Source organism: Nelumbo nucifera, chromosome 1, assembly GCF_055504915.1.
Source record: "Nelumbo nucifera cultivar China Antique chromosome 1, China Antique-T2T, whole genome shotgun sequence".
In the NCBI taxonomy this organism is placed as follows: domain Eukaryota; kingdom Viridiplantae; phylum Streptophyta; class Magnoliopsida; order Proteales; family Nelumbonaceae; genus Nelumbo; species Nelumbo nucifera.
Genome location: NC_142649.1, coordinates 124,609,378 through 124,628,650, shown reverse-complemented (window position 1 = coordinate 124,628,650; position 19,273 = coordinate 124,609,378). Strand labels below are relative to the sequence as shown.

The 19,273-nt window shown below is 38.7% G+C and overlaps 1 protein-coding gene across 1 annotated transcript; it reads right to left on the bottom strand.

Moving 5' to 3' along the window:
* Window positions 1-11,894: 11,894 nt before the first annotated feature.
* On the bottom strand, window positions 11,895-17,434 carry LOC109115597 (uncharacterized). Its single transcript, XM_088896657.1, has 4 exons — window positions 15,344-17,434; window positions 14,247-14,322; window positions 14,118-14,173; window positions 11,895-12,405 (listed from the first exon to the last, which is right to left on the bottom strand). The coding sequence occupies exons 1-4, from the start codon at window positions 15,496-15,498 to the stop codon at window positions 12,000-12,002; spliced, it is 693 nt and encodes a 230-aa protein (XP_088752783.1). The 5' UTR covers window positions 15,499-17,434; the 3' UTR covers window positions 11,895-11,999.
* Between the last annotated feature and the right edge of the window lie 1,839 nt (window positions 17,435-19,273).

The following is a 19,273-nucleotide window of genomic DNA, read 5'->3' as shown; positions in this document are numbered from 1 at the left end:
ACAAGTAGATAAAAGACCAAACAAATCCTTTTCTGATTTGTCACAAAAACGAATAAACATAAAACATTGTTTTTGATGAACAACTGTTTGGATTGGCGATGATCCCATCTTGAAGAGGAAAAGCTTTAATTATAAATATACACAAGATAGGAACAAACTGCAAACTGATTCCTCCTCGCAATCAAGTCAGTACCCAAGCTTTTCCATGAACATTCAGACAAAATATAGAGGCTAGCTCTACTGAATGAATCACATACCAACCAGAAATCCCCATTTGTATGTAGATGTAGAATGTCAATGGATTCGAACCTCCATTTATTATTTATTTAATTTGTATGACCGAATCCAACAAAAGTAAAAAACATGCATGGCCACACACAGCAGCAGTCAGCAGGAAAGTTGGTGCGTACAACTATTAATTAATTAATCAAAACTTAGGAAATTGATTCAATAAGAGGCATGGGTCCAATCAAACCCGCTTGATCTGTATTAATTGTGTGTCCAGTATTTTTCACCAACTGTTTAAATAAACAAGTATCGTGATAATTGGGGAACAGTTTTCTCAAATTCACTTTAGGCTTATGGCTAATATATATATTCTTCTTCTTTTTCTCTTCCTGGTAAATATTCCCACGGCCGGGTGAGAGACAGCAGAGATTCGATATGATCATAAGTAGATGTTACGTCTATTTTACCAAATTGGGGTGGATCACTGTCTCATACATATTAACAGTAGAGAGAGAAAGAGAGATGAGAAAGGGATTATAGATAGCCTTACTTAATGGGCCTAGGATGGCTATTGAATTGCAGTCTACGTCAGGGGGGTTGATCTTGTTCTGATACATAAGGTTTGGCCCATAGGAATTTTCTAAAATATAAATTTATATGAGGAAAGCGTCTTTATTATAAAATATAAATTTGTAATTAGAGAACAAATATTGATTTTTCTTTTTTATTTTTAACTATGTTGGGACAATAGTGCAAAATTTAAAGAAAAAATAAATTATGAAGAAAAAAGGCCAAGAAAAACATGGATTATGGAACCTACAAAACGAAGTGAACTATTGGAGAAGTAACATGTGTGGATTGTTAAGCAAAATGAAGCCAATCGAATTATTACAAGTACAGGTTTTGTCCACAATTCATCAAAGCAAATAGAGAAGTAGACAACTCATCAATGAAGCAACTCTGGTAGGTTGTGGTATGAATGGCGATGGGTTTACCCCTGTGGCTTCAGTGTACAGGAACACATGTATTAATGATAGGCCTCTACTTACATATGATCATCATAAGCTCCATCTAGGATTTCTCATCAAAAACTTTTGTGAGGGGTCACTTGTCTATAATTTTATTTTGTTTTCATTAGTGCAACCTGTACATACTATACAATGCATGTAGACAAATAAAAATAAAAGGATAGAGATATAAGTATCAATAATATTGGCATTATGTAATATAATGACAAAGACAATTTGTATTGTCATTAATCAACAAATGCCTCGTTAAAATCCAAGTGTGCAATATATTCAAGCTTAATTTATGCAAAATCTTTGGTTGAGTTGGATTGGACTCGGAATAGGCCTACTCAATCTGCACCTTAATTTCTTTGGCCTCAAGTTATTTTAACAAAGCTCATATATCACAGGGATCCCCATTAGTACATTATTAAAAAAGAGAGGTTCTCAATTTGTTTGAGTGACACACCAATTTCTCTGGTCAAATGACCCTTGTCATTCATCCAAAATGGCTAAATTAAAGAGTTTGGTTTTCCTCCTCACAAAATTGATTCTCACTCTCATTCATTGCCCTTACAGTCACACATTGGAAACATCTTCATACTTGTATATCTTTAGTCATTGGAGGTGTTTCCGATCTATGGCTGCAAGGGCTCTAAGGTGGGTGAGGAGGAAATCCGATAGCTAAACCAAATTATAAGCAACGTGTTTAATTCTGTGAAAATTTGGCATTTTGTTTAGGTGTAAGGAAATAAAATTTTCTGAGGTTTCAATGACGAAATTTTATTGCATTATTTGTAATTTTGTATAAAGATATTTACATAACATATTCTAATGTTTAATACTTTTATAATAGTTTTTCAATATTCCCATTGTTATAACTTAAATTCCCATACATTAAAAAAAAAATCCTCAAATGATGTCCAAAGCAGATAACGAGATAATTTTATGCATGTTCAATGATTCTTTCATATTTTATTAATTTAATTCAAAATTACAATACTCTCTCAAAACGTCTGAAGTTTTTCCTACCAAAATTTTACTATTCCGATTTCATTTTTTTTTTCCCGAAATTTTATGACTGTAGTGGTAAAGGGAAAAGGGGAGGTAAAAAGTTGGGTCAAATTATAAAAGACGACCTTCAATTCAATCAAACATCCTGCAAAAGATGGGGGGTTTTACCTTCTTTTATTTATTTTTTCCCCTCGTGGCCTCATGAAGTGGGGAATTGGAACTTGGGAAGCAGCACTAGAGATGTCTGACAGGTAGGTAGGTTTCTTGACTTGGAAATTCCCAATTGATGCTAGAGCCCAGAGGCATGATTTTTGGAATCGCTGTACGCTTAAAAACAAAACTACACACACACAAGTGTGAGTTCATGTTTATCTATGACTTTAGTCATGGCGTTCCCACTCCCACACCTAACACCTTGATGGTGGTAGAAATCGATGCTTCTATGCGCTTCCGCTCGATCAGTGATCACTGATCAGCTCTCTGATTCTCTCTCTCTCTCTCTCTCTTCGATAACAGAGCTTTGTCTTTCTGTTCTTTATAGTCATAGTTTAAAAGTTTAATTTCACACACACCCAACAGCAACAGTAAAAAAACTCACAGTTGTACAACATTATTGGAGTTTGAATGAGTATGATATGTCATTCCCTAAGTTCTAGCATATGAAGATTTCCATTTCCCACATCCCACTGTGTTGCCTGTTGAAGGGAAACTCACGGTGGTTGAGACATGAGGGCCGGACGCAGCGGACATTACTTTCAAATGAAAGTGATTTGGATCGAGACGTACAGAGAATACACATGGACATGGGGATGGGGCGATGAGTCGGTCCATGAACCATGACAGGTCCGTCCCGCGTGCAGGCACCCAACAAGGAAGGATGAAATGAAATAGGTGAGTATCCTCGTCCTCGAGGCTCGAGCAGAACTAATGTTAATGGAGGAAAAACAACATATACATGGAGGGCAGCGGCAGCGCGATGATCGGGCAGACAAAAAAGAAAAGACTAAACCCTGCTTCCTCCCCATTTCCTATTTTACCTTTGATGGCATGGCAGATTGGCAGAATAGCAGATGCCAGATGGAGGGGTGCTTTCAGAATATTCACAAAAATACACCATCATCCATAATGATGATGGGATGGTCATTGCATCGTCGCCATTCTCTAGAATATAAATGCATCTTCCATAGTAAATTCAGACTTCAAAATCTTTAATTACCATTTACCATATACTTGCCATGGTTATATATCACGTCACGTGCCACTCAACTGCTTACCCCTATCCCATCTATATATAAAATCATTAGTCCGACTAACACTCCGACCAAAGACCAACTCTCCTGGACCTGGAGAAATGGCTGATAACTGAAGGAAGGAATCATTGTTTGATTCAACACCAACCCATTTGCTTGACCTTGACTTCCCACATTTAATTTATAAGAGATTTGACAGAAAATAAGAGATATCAAACCAAACACAGCCTTAGAACAGGGTACGGATTCAACAAGCCTATTACTAAGTAAATAAGATTCATTATGGCATTCCAAATATCCATTCTCACTGAATGAACCCGCAGATGATATGAGACGTTGAAAAACAATAGACAGAGTCATGTGAAATTATAGACACGAGAGACTGGAGCCCCCTACATTCTGCGCGTTTTTGTGTTGGCTTCCATTCCATGGATGGGCTGGATTTAAAGCCTTTTTAGGTGATTCTTCTAATCGCAGAAACATGTTTATGTAAAATTGGGCTTTTAATCCGTCGGTCTAGCGTATAGAAGAACGGCATGCTTCGTTACCAGAGGCCCATTATAACGTGGTTAATTTGGATCATAAACATAACTCAACATGTCATATAAAGTTATTAAGCCCATGGGTAAAGTGAAGTTCATTAAAGGTTCGTTTGATTTACAGTTGGAATTGGAATTGGAATGAAAATCCTTTGAAATCAAAATTGGAATAGTCTATTCCCATCTATTTGGTTCAGACAGGAATGAAAATGAAAATTGAAATCAACAGAAATAGGATTTCATTTCCAAGGGAGGGACAGGGAATGACCATTCCTTCAAATGGGGAAAGCTATTCCAACAGGAATAGGATTAGGATTCTGATTCCACCCAACCAAACAGTTGAAATTGAAATAACACATTCCAATTCTGATTCCAGACTCCTATTCCTGTGAACCAAATGGGGCCTAAGTTAATCTTGAACAAATTAGGCTAGATTTAGATTACTGTAGGATTTGAAGTCAGTTTTTAACCTCTTAATACTAAAACTACTATAAATTGGGAGAGCACTGGGTCAGGATGAGGCATTTGTCAAATTTTCGATGGGCCCGGGCTCGAACCTGAGCTCAATGTACTTGAAATCCTTCAATTCGGGCAACCCCTCTTGCACCCCTGGACATGACATCCGACATTATATGGGCTCAATTTCCGAATTTTCTGGGCTGCATTAGCCCATTACTGAAGTCAAAAAATAAATGGGCCTACAACACACTACAACTCAAATCAAGTGTTTATACAATGAATCTAAAAGTCCGGTACCCAATTTGACTCCAGATCCGATTATCTAAGGTTAATACCACCACCATCCAACCCATGTCCCTAAATTAGATCCATCTAGATCCCCATACTATTACGGTAATCCTTTCTAGCCCATCATGGGAATTTGGGTTTATGCTGGATCTTGTTTTATATATCAATATCTACATATACCTTGTATATGTAAATAGTGTAGGAGTGCACATCAAGATTACAAACAAATAGATCCATGATAATCCTACACTGACTCAACAGAGAATCAGGAATCAGTCCATTGTTATGTTGGAACCTCTATCCAAACCAAAGAATGGGTCCTGAAGAAATGGTTTAATAAGGACGATGCAAACGTCCAGTATAAGAGCCAGACTAACACTGAAATCTGAAATGAAAAAAAAAAAAAAAAAATTCTGAAAATAATGAAATAGTAGCAAGTAATGACCATATCCAGCAACAAATGGGTAACCCAATTTTATGGTGTGTTTCCTCATTATTAAATGACTCATCTTCATGTTAATGATGGAAGGCCTTTAGAGAGTTCATCATATGAATTTCCCTATCACATGCACTCATATTTCAATGGAGGGAACGAAATATTACGCCCTAGTTTAATTTAGGTCAAATCAAAGTGGCTCCCATTGACTTTCATAAAGCCAGATTTAGATGGGCCCTAAACGGTTAGGGTTCCGCACGGTTCCTCTTGGGAAGGAAGCTAGAGTGGAGCCCACCACAAAGAGAGATCATCCAATGATCTTAAGGACATCGTGGCAATGATGTGCATTCAGCCATGGTGTGCGCAAGAGCCATTATCGTATCAGCATAGTATCATAATCGAGTGTAAGGGTCAAGTGTAACATTTCAGTTTTGTCCATCTATCTCCAAGGTCCAAGACAATACTGGAATTCTGGTTTGATTCAGGGTTTCAAGAAAACCCACACTGCATGTACCTCAGGTCTCACCCTGGTATCTGAGACAAGCCACCCAACCAACTTGGCGGCACATCAGTGTTAGCCTTGACAAGATAAATCTCTCCAAATCTATCAAACGACTGTGAAGATTCTAAACTAACACGAGTCTCATATGTATCCAACTTAAGAATATTACACAGAAACACACCATAACAACATGAATTAAATATGTACTTTATTCATTTACATTAAATGCCATAATATACATCATTCTGATTGAAGCTAAGGGCATACACTGTCTAACACAAATACTATCATAGAAAATTTAAATCTATAAGTTTCTTTTTTGTAATTAATCATACAGGCTTTGTTGGTGGTCTCTGGATTTTATGGAAAGATAATATACATTATGGTTTTCAAAATTGGACCGGATGCTTAGATCGGAAAAACCAGGAACCGGTCACCCATTTTATCTTAGAACCATCATTGTGGTCAAAAACCATTGATTTGGTCAGCAAACCGCTGACCTGGGCAGTTAAACCATTCGAACTGTCCAATAATTTTTACTGTCTTTTATTTTTTAATTATTTTTTTAATTTTTTATTTTTTTGTCATAACAGGTTATTCGTTTGGTTCAAATGGTCAGACCGTTCAATCCGTGTCCGATTCGATTTTAAAAACCTTAATATAGATTTAAATCTTATTACCTCAAATGACAAATTTGAGCATGCAGCCATCATGGCGACCTAAATTTGAAAAAAGATAAAAGCGACAACATCCAAGGCCCGTGTTAGAAAATTGTAATCAATCTCAATCAAAACAGTTTTACTCATATGTTAGAAAATTGTAATCTCGTTGAAATGGATGCTCGTGGGAACATAGAGGCATATTTTGCGGTGTAAAATGTCATTGATGTAAAACGTTATTGTTGGTTCGGTTTTACGTTACTGTTAGTTCGATTTTGTTGGCCTTTGGATGAAATGAGATTTACATCATAAATCGATGTAAAATGACGTTTTACATCAATAATCACTTTTTTATGCTCACCTTTTTAACAGTTTTATTTAAAAATTTCAAGCGGTTTGGTGTGAAAATCCACCAATGAGGTTTACACCGCAAACAAGCACTAAGCAACCCTAATTAATCTTGCGCTCTTAAGTTCCGATCATACCCCTTTGTTGTTGTAAACTAGGGTCCCAAGCCATTTAAATTTGAACTACTGTTGACCCTCTATCAGATCATAGAAAGAATGATCTCTGATATCTTTCAAAAAAAAAAAAAAAAATCTCTGATACACACAAGGGGTTCAATGGATCAAAAATTCAATAAAAAAACTGCCGCATGCCTTAAACCTTGGATTAGAGTTTCCTTTGGAAATATTTTTCAGACGAAGTCCAACAAGAAAGGAAAGAGATCCAGGTAGGCGAACAGTAAAGAACAAAGAAGAAGCATTCCTGATACAACTCAAATGTCTAGATCCATGTGGCTCAAGTATGGAAATAGGAATATTAAGTTCTTTCATACTATAATAATGATTAGAAGGAATAAAAATCAAATCCTAGCAATCAGGGACCAGACCAAATTAATTGACCGAGTCAAAGATATTTTAACCAAATCCTTCATGGAGAGAATGCAAAGTTAAGGCATAGAAGGAATGCAATAATTTCTCAGTGTCATTAACCTGACAACAGCAGATGAAGAAAATGAGACTCATAAGAGAGAGAGAGATCATAGAAGCCCTGAACTCGATAGGGGTTTTAAAAGCCCCAAGTCCAGATGGATTAAATGTGGTTTTTTATGAAATACTGGCCTATAATTAAAGACTCAACTATCAATACTTTCAAAGCTTTCTTTCACTCGGGAAAAATAACAAGGGATCTTAACAAAGCCTATCTAGCTTTAATCCCCATAATAATAAACCCAAAAAATCTAAATCTAAATCATTTTAGACCAATTAGTTTGTGTAATGTTATTTATAAGATAATAGCAAAATCCTTGCAAATCAAATGAAGTTCATCCTAAACAAATTTGGTTTCCCTCTCTAATCAGCTTTCATACTTGAGAGGCAAATCACAAACAATGTACTAAATCTTTCATAAAATTTTCCACTCAACGAAAAAAAAAAGGAAAAAAAAAGAGTGAGCCTATAAAATTGATATAGAAAAAGCATGTGATAAATTGGAATGGGACTATCTTCATTTAGTCCTCCAGAAAATGGGATCCTGAGAAATTTATTAAATGAATCATGGAATTTGTAACAACGGGAAGCTTCAAGTCCTCACAAATGGATCTCATACAAAATCCTTTAAGCCAAGCAAAGATCTAAGACAGAGAGTTCCCCTCTCCTATCCTATTAGCTTTTTGTCTTTTGTTGCGAAACTCTTAGGAAACAAATTCAGAGGTTGAATGTTTTCAAACCTTCAAAATTGGCCCCTAGGATTCCTATGCTTTAATTTGTTGATGACTGTTTCATCTTTGCTAAGGCCAATCTAGAAGCTTGTTATAGCATTTTAAACAAACTTGCAAAACCAAATTATCAAAAATCCACCATGATATTCTCCAAAAGTGTTCACCCTAAATTTCAAAGATTATTAGCTAGAGCAACAGGTATCCGAGGTCAAATAGAGAAGGTAAATATTTGGGTGCACTCATAATCACCCAAAGGGTAACAAGATGCACATTCAACGATGTTCTTGAAAATAACAAGGGTAAATTTTTCAAACTATCCCTATTGTTTACTATTATTGTATAATTTTATCTCTACTAGTTTTATAATTGACTAGTTCTACCCTTACTATTAACATCCATTAATACTACGTGACTTGCAATTTTTTTTTCAAAACCTAATATTACCCTCGTTCTCAAACCTCCCCCTCTGCCTCTGGTCTCTGGTCTCTCTCCTTTCTCCCTTCTCAGACCTCCCCTCCGCCTCTGTCTCTCTCTCTCCATTCTTAAACCTCCCCTCTGCCTCTCGTCTCTCTCTCTCTCACTCTCACTGGCGAGTTTAGGGCTTGGAGGCATTAAAAGAGCACTTCAGGAACTCAAAGTTCGTGTTCGAGACGGACGAGTACCTGCCAGTGGTGTTTTCTCCACCTCGAGACGGGAAGAATTTGACGGAGCCAATGGCCATCGGCGGCCATTCAAACGCAGTTTCCAAACAAAAAGGTGGTTAATAGCAATAATGGGAATATTACAAGAGAAGATGACGAGATGGATGGTGGAGATGGGTTAGATGGGAACGAAGGTGATAGTTTGAACAGCTTCTTCGGTAGTAATGGTGATGGTGACGGGGACGGCAGCAAAGGCAGCAGATACTCTTTTTGAAACATGGAAGTATCTATTCTTCTGAGCTCATATCCGCCCCCGTGGCGCAGAATGGAGTAAACAGGACCATCATCCACAGGTGGTCACCTACAGGTCAGTATTGGTCCTCTTTCTCCTGAATTCCCAGAGCCAGAATGAAGTAAACAGACAATTCATAATCGCCTCCACTTCTGGCACCACTTCATCTCTGTTGTTTCCGGCATGACAATCGTCTCGCTTCAGGTACAATGAGCAGATGGACGACAGAGACAGAGACAAGTGGTCGACATCCCTACCACACCAACTGGCAATGTGCGAAACAACCACATTAGGAGCCTGTTGGGGTGATTCGAGCTCATTGTTCACCACCGCGAGAGGAAGGTCCCTACTTCGCCTGAAGTTGCAGTGGTGGTGCCCAAATGACGGTAGAGAAGGAGAGAGACAGAGAGAGACAGAGAGAGAGAGAGAGAGAGAGAGCTGAAGGACGACAACCAAATGGTCTGCTCCATCGTGCTTGTTCTCCTTCCCTGCGAATTTTTTTCCTCCGTTTTGGACGAAAACAGAGCTGGCTTCATGGGTCATCCTATGTGTGAATTCTGCAGAACCCCATTTTATGGAGATACTGAGCTCTACTCACACTGTCACACATATCTACTAAACATTATACATGTCATATATGCCAAAGGTAGACTCTCTTTTCTATTATTACGACGTAATGTTGGTGGTCTTGCAATTCAAAATAACCAAACCATGCATTGAACCATTATATTTTGTTTAATGCAGGCAGCATCCAGGACAATATGAATACTACAAAGATTATGATGACTTTGAGGTGAGATCTCATAACTTGTAATGCATTACACTTTCCAATTTCCATGCTTTCTTAGGATTTTGTCTATGTTAAATTTCTCTTTTACAAATCCATTTCCGCCTAGAGCATTTCCAATGAGGATGAGGCATGCCTTGCTAAAAAATTCATTGTTTTTTGCGTCCGAATCCGATTCGAAGGTGACTTTATTATGGTACCTGAACTTAGCAAATGTGTTCTTTACTGTGACATTTTTCTCAACTTAGCAAATTCATGGTTTCGCCGTGGAAAGGGAAGGGGACGAGGATGTGGACGAGAATTTCGTCCCGATTCCTCAAAATATTAACTCTCACTGGACATTCAAGCCAGTTTTGAAACGACCAATATAGATATGTCAGCCATTGTTGAGCCATTTGAATCAATAACTACAATTGAATCTGAGCCATCTTCAAGACACCTCCAGGCACTTGGCCAAAGCTCTAGGAACACAGCTCTGGAAGAATCCTCCTTTCCTCCTCTTCTCACAGCACCAGGAAGGCATATGCTTGTCATCGGCTGAGTCGTCAGGATGGTGGAAATGGGTTTTTTGGTGAAAAACTCTTTCTAAACCGAAGTGGTACAAGGGAAAAAAACACATCTTTTCTAGACCGGAGTGGTACAAGGGAGTCCGAAGGCAGCTTACTGGTGTACTTCTCCAACTCCGGAGTCCTGAATAAGTACCTCCTCAAAAATTTGCCCTCCTCCCATGGTTCTTCGTAGTCTTCGGATCCCACCAAGACAAGTTGTGGTTTTCCTCAGTTTTTTAGTTAGGATTTTCAACCTGATTTATTGTTTGCCTCATTTCATGGCTGCAGTTAATGAGCTTTTCAGAGATGCTATTGAGTGCATGTAATTGAACCAAAAGGGGTTCTCAAATACATGGTAGAATTGATAATTCAGTAGAAATAAGAGAAGAAACAAAAAAAAAATCAACAAAGAGAATTATAGACGTTTTAAGGGCTTGAATTGCTGAACGTGTTTAGAAGTAATGGAGAGTGAAGGTTTTATTTTGGAAATTCGAAGAAGAATAAAGGGTAAAATAATCTTTTTTGTCTTTCTGTTAACCCATGTAAACAGTAAGGGATGTATTAGTCAATTGTCAGAAACAGTGGATCAATTTTAAAACAGTAAGGGTACACTTGATCAATTAGCTAAACCATAAAGGTAGTCTAAAAAATTTATCCAAAAATCAATGACAAATAGGAAGTGTGAAAAAGCATATCTTTATCCTTAAGGGGAAGGATTACACTACTAAAAGCAATTGTTGGAAACCTAGCCCAATATCAAATGAGCATCTTTGGCTTCCCTAAGGAAACACTACAAGAAAAACAAGCTAAGCCAGCGCTAGCTGAAACGCCGACTTAGACATTAGCCGACGATTAGGTGGCTGCCATTTTCAGTTGCACCACCCTAGGTCATGGATGCCAGCCTAGAAGACAACGACCGTCGTCGTAGGGACCCGGTCCAACCACTCATCCGTTGGCAGTATTTAGAGAACTGCCGGCCCATATAATGTGTGGCAGCGGTCCAAACCGTCAGGATAGGATAGTTAGACAACAGTCTGATTGCCGGCATATTTATTGAGCCGGCAGTCCAAACCGCCAACTTATATTATTTTGTCATTTTAATAAGCCGCCACCCTAGTTAAATTATGTAATCAAATCCGGCCATTTTAACCGCCAGCCTAGACTGAATTGTCATCTAGTTAAACCGCCACCATAAATGCCTTATTTCACCAAAGGTGGTGGTTAGGACCACCGGCATAGACACATTATAAACTGTCATCTTAGATATGTGTTGCTAAAGGTGGTGGTTTCTATGATTGCCGGCTTAGATATGATTTGGCAAAAGTGATTTTTAGCGGCAGTCAAAACTGTAGCTAAAGGTCCCTAAAACTGCCACTAGAAAATTTACCGGCAGCCAACGAACCTTGCTAGATGATCTAGCGGCAGTTTTTGCGGCTGCCACTAAATATATTTTTTCCCATACAATCCATAATTTTTTTTTAAATATTATTCATGCTTTGCTTCAAATAACCTGTTTTGTCTACCTTCATCGAAATTGGAAACTAATGAAAAACAAAAATCAATACAAATGTAAATTAAAAGTCTTCTCCAATCAAAACATTTTTCTACCTAAAAAATTGCAATACATTAAAAGCACAAATTAATACATCTTGGCTTCAAATTGATAGATTCTTTAATACAAATTCCATCATACATTCTCAAAATACTTGATTTACAACTTCTCCCAAGACTCAAGACTTGAAAGGCTTGAAAGGCTTGAAAGGCTTTCCGAGTTATCAAAGACTTGTTGAAACCATAGAAAATCATAGCCTTGAAAGGCTTCATACTACATGAAAGACTTGTTGAAACTACGGTCTGAGGTTTTATCTGTGGCATATTATTGTTGGTTGTGTTATGGCTGCTGTTCCAAGCTGTTGGTACCTCATGGTTGTGTTTACCCTCATATGTAGTTATGATTGCTTTTGGGTCCTTTGAAGCTATCTCCACATGCTTGCGAGCATTACATCCAGCATTTGTGCATTTATAGTAGCTCCTGTTGATAGTAGTGACATGAATAAATATCTTGATTTATGTAAGAGAAATAATTTTCACACAACATACTACTGTCACTTCAATTCAAGTAAGCAAAAAGAACCTCTGAAAAGTACAACGGATAGGAAAGAAAACCTCCACCCAATGAAATAACCAGCACTTTTTAATGAAGTCTTTCTTGAGGGTTCAACAACTTGGGTTGGGTTCAACACAATGCACCCCTAGTTTCAATTCGAACCTTACATCTAAATCCTTTACTTAGAAAAATCTCATGATCAGTATTTGAATCTTACAATTCAATTCGTGAGTCTTACCATTTACATGATTCAATGATTTGAACCAATTCACTTGAGAGTTGAGACCTAGTTCTCTACTCTTCTGTTCATTTGCTTATTTTAGTTTGTTTTTTATAAATAACAGGAAGCTTTCAAAGGAACTTGTTATAAAAACCTTACCAGAATAAGATTTATTTAATTTTTTATAGATTTCTAAACAAACAGAAAAGGTTATTATTATTTTTCTATGGTTTTCAGAACATTGCTTTACAGTCACAGTCAAAAAGGTTGGTGAGGGAAGTGAGATCTGCAGAATCAGAACAGGGAAATGATTCTCATGGTAAAGAACAGATGGGCTAGTTCATTTGTCTTGTTTAGTCCCATGCAAAAAAAATGAAAAGAAATTAAACAAAATAAACAAAACCCATAAGCCTAAGGCACTTGAATCAGAACAAAGACAAATAACAAATTTTATAAAACTTTCCAATTTGATCAACTAGTGTAGAAAACGTGAAGAAATTGAAATAAATAAAAAGAAAAAAATTAATAGTTGGGTCTAAGTGAAAAAAAAAAAAACAAAATACAGGCAACTACACAATAATGGATCTAAACTCCAGTGTGATTAGGCTTTTAAGTAATTAAAGAAACATGAACTGGTTGCTAAACCTTTGTACGCAGGAAAAAATACATATTTATCATTCATGCAGTAGAGAACTAAATGATTTATGGTCATGCCCTCACCAACACATGTTCTTGTTGGTCACTTGAAGTAATCCGATGAGTCAAAAATGGTTCTATATTTGATTCCTTACACAACCCCAAACCCTCATGGTGTAGAGTATTCATTTCAAACAATAAGGGTAATTTGGTTTAGACTTTCAGCTGTCCATTGTTGAGGCAGAGTCAATAAAGCCAGAGATGAAAGCTTTACTTGTTGGGCTTATAGCCACCATGGTCATGGCTTTAAGCCTTTCATCTTATTCTAATTGGAAAGATTCCTCAAACAAATTAGACAGGGGAAAGATTTTGAAAGAAGCCTGTGGATATTGTTTCATGTGCTTAATGAAAATTGGATTCATTAGGTTCTTGCCCTACTTGACTTGAATTCCTAGGGATTGGAATGTTGTTTATCTTTGGTGTAGCAAGAACAGAGGTTAATTGGAAAGGAGTATATAGCATGTAGTCATTGTCATCAAAAGTTTGTATGTATAGCTTCTTCTACGACTCTGCTATAAGAAGCTAGTAATTTTGTAAATTGTTTGTGATCTCCATACTATTACATATCTCCTGAGAAGTACTTAAAAAATCACTTTCCATCTGAAGATGCCAACTCAGATATACAAATAAAAACTTCTAGAATGTCAAGGGCGTTTTCATAGAGATGGCATTATAAATTTATCTTAAATCCATTTGATGAGGGTTAAATGAAAATTGATACCCTTTCCCTGGGCGCAACCCATTTGCATCTCCATACTTGCCATAAGAAACATCCACCTGAAAAAGAATACCTATAATCAGTCATATGAAATTAAGTGCATTCCTGTTGAATTAAATCAACCATACATACTACACTTTTAGGATCAGCAAGCATCGCAAATGTGACATCACAAGATGCAGTGACTTCCTCTGGAGATGATTTATATCTGCAGAAATATAGATGCTTAAAATTAACTGAAAGTTCTGGGTTGAACTCCCTAGAATAGTTTTGGTGATTACAGATCTCGAACAATAGCTACTCTGAAGGTAAATAAGCTCAATAATCCTATCCGCTTGAAAAGAGCCCACTTGTCACAAGAAGCCTAGAACCATGTGAATCAATAATAGCATTTGCTGCTGAAATTTCATTATGATAACAAGATACAACAAACATTTGTAATTCACATTTTCCAGTATTTGCTATTCTTCCTCTAAAAAGGACTCCGGGGTATGAGATAGAAATATTAATCCATATCATGGAGTTAAGTGCATTTAGATCCTATATGTTCCAAGATATTTCAGTCATGCTGAAATCAGTAGGTTGTAACAAGATAATCCAAGATATGTCTTTCCTACTCAATTCAACTTGTTTCAAGTATGAGCAATACCATTTTGAAGAAAAAGAGAAGCATATACTGGATTCAAGTGCCTTGAGAACCTCAAAATAGTATCTATGCAACCAGAAATGGCAGGTTTTCAATATATTCTGAATAGGAAGTGCAATGAAACATCTAACAGGTAATATATGAAAATATCTGCTAATCTAATAAGAAGTTTAATTGGTGACTGTGTGTAAAATTCTGTTGTTTGGTAATATCTAGATTTTGCAGGAAAACCAAAGCACGACATGTATAGCTAATAATGAACTTTATGGCCTCAGAGTGGACATATCTGGCAGTAGAAGCTACACAGATGAAGTAAAGTTGGAATGGCACCCAAAATAAAAGGTTCTCTACTAAACATGAATTCCCACCATTAACTGGTGCATATTACCTGAATTTGATTTCCCCAATATCTATACATTTAATAAGCAAATCCACAATCAAGGTCAAGGAAAATATAAGTACCTCAAGCATAAAAGTGACAGAGAACAATATACTTTGAGAGAAAGAAAAATGTTCAAATGCTGAGGGAAAAAACATAAAATAATCAAAAGGCTTGTAAGCAACCATTTCATTGCCAACTTACTTTGCTCCCAAGCTGATGAGAGGATCACACTTGCTCTTGGTCCTATTCCAAACAGTCACATCACATCTACAACATACAAGTAAAGGAATTAAACTTTGGGAATATCCACTTCCCCAGCTTAGTACCAAACTTGTGAGTAGGAACAAAAATATCATCACAATTCTTGCATCAATACTCTATAATTATAAACAAGATCATAATTTAATGATTTGCATTCCCAAAAATCCATTACTCCAAGTACCATACTCCACAAGTAGAAAAAGAGCCTGTGAACTGGAAGAAGGAAATTTAGGCTCTTAAACGCATTTAAATTTTAAGCACCTTCTTATGCCTTAAGCTCGCAAAATAATTCTTTAAGAGAATATTAATATTTCTCAATTATTGTTCTTACCACTTCATTGAACAATGCACAAATTTAAGATAGCATGTTCTCTAATGCAATTCATCAGTTAAGGTAATCATAACATTTCTATGTTCATCAATCTCCCTGCCAAGTGCATCCAAACGAAGAACAGGAACCTTGGCTGATTTTGGCTGAACAGCAACATCTATTGTCGTATGCCCAGGAAACAAGTGTATCAAAGGTTCAAATTGTGGGTCCTCATGAAATCCCATCTTGGCAGCAAGTTCTTGGGCCCTCTTTACAGCTTCATAGTTGGGTGCTATTAGCCCAGCAAGAGTAACCATGTCAGCTATAGGAAGTTTCACAGATGCAGCAGGTGAAGTAGACACACCTACAACAGCAGTGATAGGTGGTACAAATCCTTGTTGCCTCTCTGTGCTTGACAGTGGGGTTTTTGATGCCTCTTTGTTTAACCCTGGTTGAGAACCTTCAGATATCTGAATTTTCCTATGCACATTGAAAATGGAAGCTATAAATGTAACTACGATAAATCTATCTGGACAACATTGAGAGCCACACATTTTATACCAGACTAGTTGCATGGTGGGATTGCTGAGTTGAACCAGCTTCTAATGAATTCCCTTTTCTAGCTGAGAGAATTTCTGAGAGTGATCATTAACTGAGTCATGAGAGTAATTTACCTCAGATAAGGATGACTGAAGAAAGAAAAGCATCAATAAAGCAAAAAGATGAGCAGCCTTCCATCTTGGAGTTGTTTCTAACATTATGTAGCTGGTTCCACCAATGAAGAAAAATTCAAGGAGTCTTGGTCCTGTGCAATCAAATCTCATAGCCTTAGGAAACCTTCACCTTCAGGACTTGAGGGGGAGCATCTGTAGAATAAAATACTAAGAGGTCATTAAAGTTTCATTATCTATGCATCCTTTTTATTAAATCAAGCATTATCGTTTCACCTTTTATTCTATTCTTTATCAAGGCAAACTTATTCTAACTTGCAAGCTTATTCTAAAATCTAAACAATACATTCATGCAGAAGTGGCCATCATCATTCAAGTAGGGATTCTTTAATTCATAGGGCATAGAAATTATGATGTTTTCTTTGAGTAAAAGGTTGCAAGTGACAACTCTGCAAGTTTGGTGAACAGTAATCTGATTACCATTACCTCTCTATAAATATATCTTGTACCCCATGTTTTAAGTAGAGAATGAACTGCAATGAAGTTCACTGTCTTGCCTTAATAAACAATTCTATAAAGTTTGAAAACTAAATAACACGATCAGAACTGCACTGTCTTCCCTTAATAAACAAATTCCCAAACATTTAGCCAAGTTTCTTCAAATACTTGGCTAGGGTTCTTGAAGCCCATATTACTTAATCCAAAGGTAATGTCTTAACCATAGTCTGGATTACAACTCAACAGTAACAAAAGATAGGTGTATAAACATATCCTAGAAATTTTAACCACTGAATATAGGTGTATTAACATATCTTAGTTAATTGGACCAGAATCGAACATCAAGACACTAATTTTATAAAGAGATGAACAAGTTGGTAAATATTTCATAGAACCTGAAAGTATTCATTAGTGCTAAGCTCAAAAGAGAATTGCAAACATTTGTTTTCAGTGGCCATGTTTATAACTATATACTAGGATTCAATCCCAAATCTCAGGTTTGACTCAAGACTATCAAACAAGGAAAGAAGTGTTATGGACACACCACCCGGCAGCACACTGCGGCGCAGTCATAGGCAGCAGCACACACAGCGGGCCGCTCAGCAGCACACACCACCCGGCAGCGCCGCACAGCAGCCCGGCAGCGCACCGCACGCACTGCCTGGCAGCGTGCAGTACGCACCGCCCGGAAGCGCCCGGCAGTGTGCAGCACGCAGCATGCACCGCCCGGCAGCGCGCAGCACGTACCGCCCGGCAGCGCGCAGCACGCACCGCATGGCAGCAACACTAGGCAGTAACACGCACCGCACGGTAGCAGCACGCACCGCACGGCAGCAGCACGCTCCTCACGGCAGCAGCACTGCGAGACGCGCACACCGCCCGACAGCAGCAGTAGGGCAGGGCCCACACTTATCTTACCACATCAGCTCTACCCGCCAACTCGCCGCCAGCTACACCATTCCTCATCTCTTATCCTTATCCTTATCTTATCTTAAGTAAGAGTTGTGTTACCATTAAGAGTAGGTAATTAGGAGTTTGAGTTTAATTAGAAATTTCCTTCTGTAAATCTCCTATTTAAGGAGCCACGAATTGAAATAAAGGCATTCAGTTTTCCCAGTCAAGAGAAGAGTAAGGAAAGTTCGGGTGGTCTCTTGGACAAATCACCCATTCGGTTTTCCACAATAGGTTCTGCACGCAAGGGAAAGCAGGGCTTTCTCCCCGTGGACTGACCCGTGACGAGATCCTACGCGTGGGCCCACACCAATTTGGTATCAGAGCCTACCGTCATGGGGGAACAGGAGTCGCTGTCTTCCAGGGTCCACGAGCTAGAGCATAGGCTCGCCGAAACCTGCTTGGAAGTTCGTGAGGTCAAGGATGATGTCCGGGAGCTGCGACGCCTGCTGGAAGCGTTCCTCTCCAACAAAGAAAGAAGCTCTGAGGGAACCGCCACCACCAATAGCCGCCATCCGGATGGGGCGGAGATGGCCAGCGAACAGCAGATCGCTGCCCCAACAGCCACTGTTATTCCCAAGTATAACCGGTTGGAATTTCCATCCTACAACGGCGCTGGAGACCCACTGGGATGGTTGCACCGCTGCGAACAGTTCTTCCGCAACCAGCGCACCGATGACAGGGACAAGGTCAGCTTGGCCGCGTTCCACCTAACCGAAGAAGCGCAGCTCTGGTTCTACCGAGTGGAGCAGGAGGAACCAGGTCTTAGTTGGGGCAATTCAAGTCATACTGCCTCCTTCGGTTCGGACCCCCACTAACAAACAACCCCTTGGGGGAACTCATTAATCTCAAGCAGACCGGTACCGTAGCAGAGTATCAGCGGCAGTTCCAGACCCTTCTCGCCAGGGCCTCTTCAGTACGCCCAGACCAGTAGGTGGATATGTTCATAGCTGGTCTAGCCGAACCCCTGAGAGTTGATGTAGAGATGCAGAGCCCGCCTAACCTGGTCACGACAATGAATTTAGCCTGAGCCTTTGAGCGCAAACTGCAGATTAGCCGAGGGCCGTTCAACATGGGATGCCCAGCAGTGGCCTGGACAAACCCGAAGCCTACTGGAGGAGGGTCTTCGCTGGCAGCCAACAGGGAACCACTCGGAATGGCTCCATATCTAGCAGCTAGCCCAGAACGGAAGCCACAGATGAGCACCAATTCTAGATCAGCATCCAGTGTGGGGAGCAGCAGCGGTACACCCCCTATTAAGCACTTGTCCAGGGCTGAGATGGTAGAACGCAGGGCAAGGGGGCAATGCTTTAATTGCGATGAACTCTACTCAGCAGGGCACAGGTGCAAGAGACTTTTCTGCCGCTTGATGAAACAAGAGGAAGATGAGGACGAACCCCCTCCATGGGAACCCGATCCAGGAGGGCAAAGCCACCCAGG

Excerpts from the sequence above, each read along its gene's own strand:
- LOC109115597 (XM_088896657.1), bottom strand. The coding sequence starts at position 15,498 with ATGATATTTTTGTTCCTACTCACAAGTTTGGTACTAAGCTGGGGAAGT. Across the intron at positions 14,323-15,343 it reads CTCATCAGCTTGGGAGCAAA|ATATAAATCATCTCCAGAGG; the intron begins GTAAGTTGGCAA and ends ATATTTCTGCAG. Across the intron at positions 14,174-14,246 it reads TTGCTGATCCTAAAAGTGTA|GTGGATGTTTCTTATGGCAA; the intron begins GTATGTATGGTT and ends ATTCTTTTTCAG.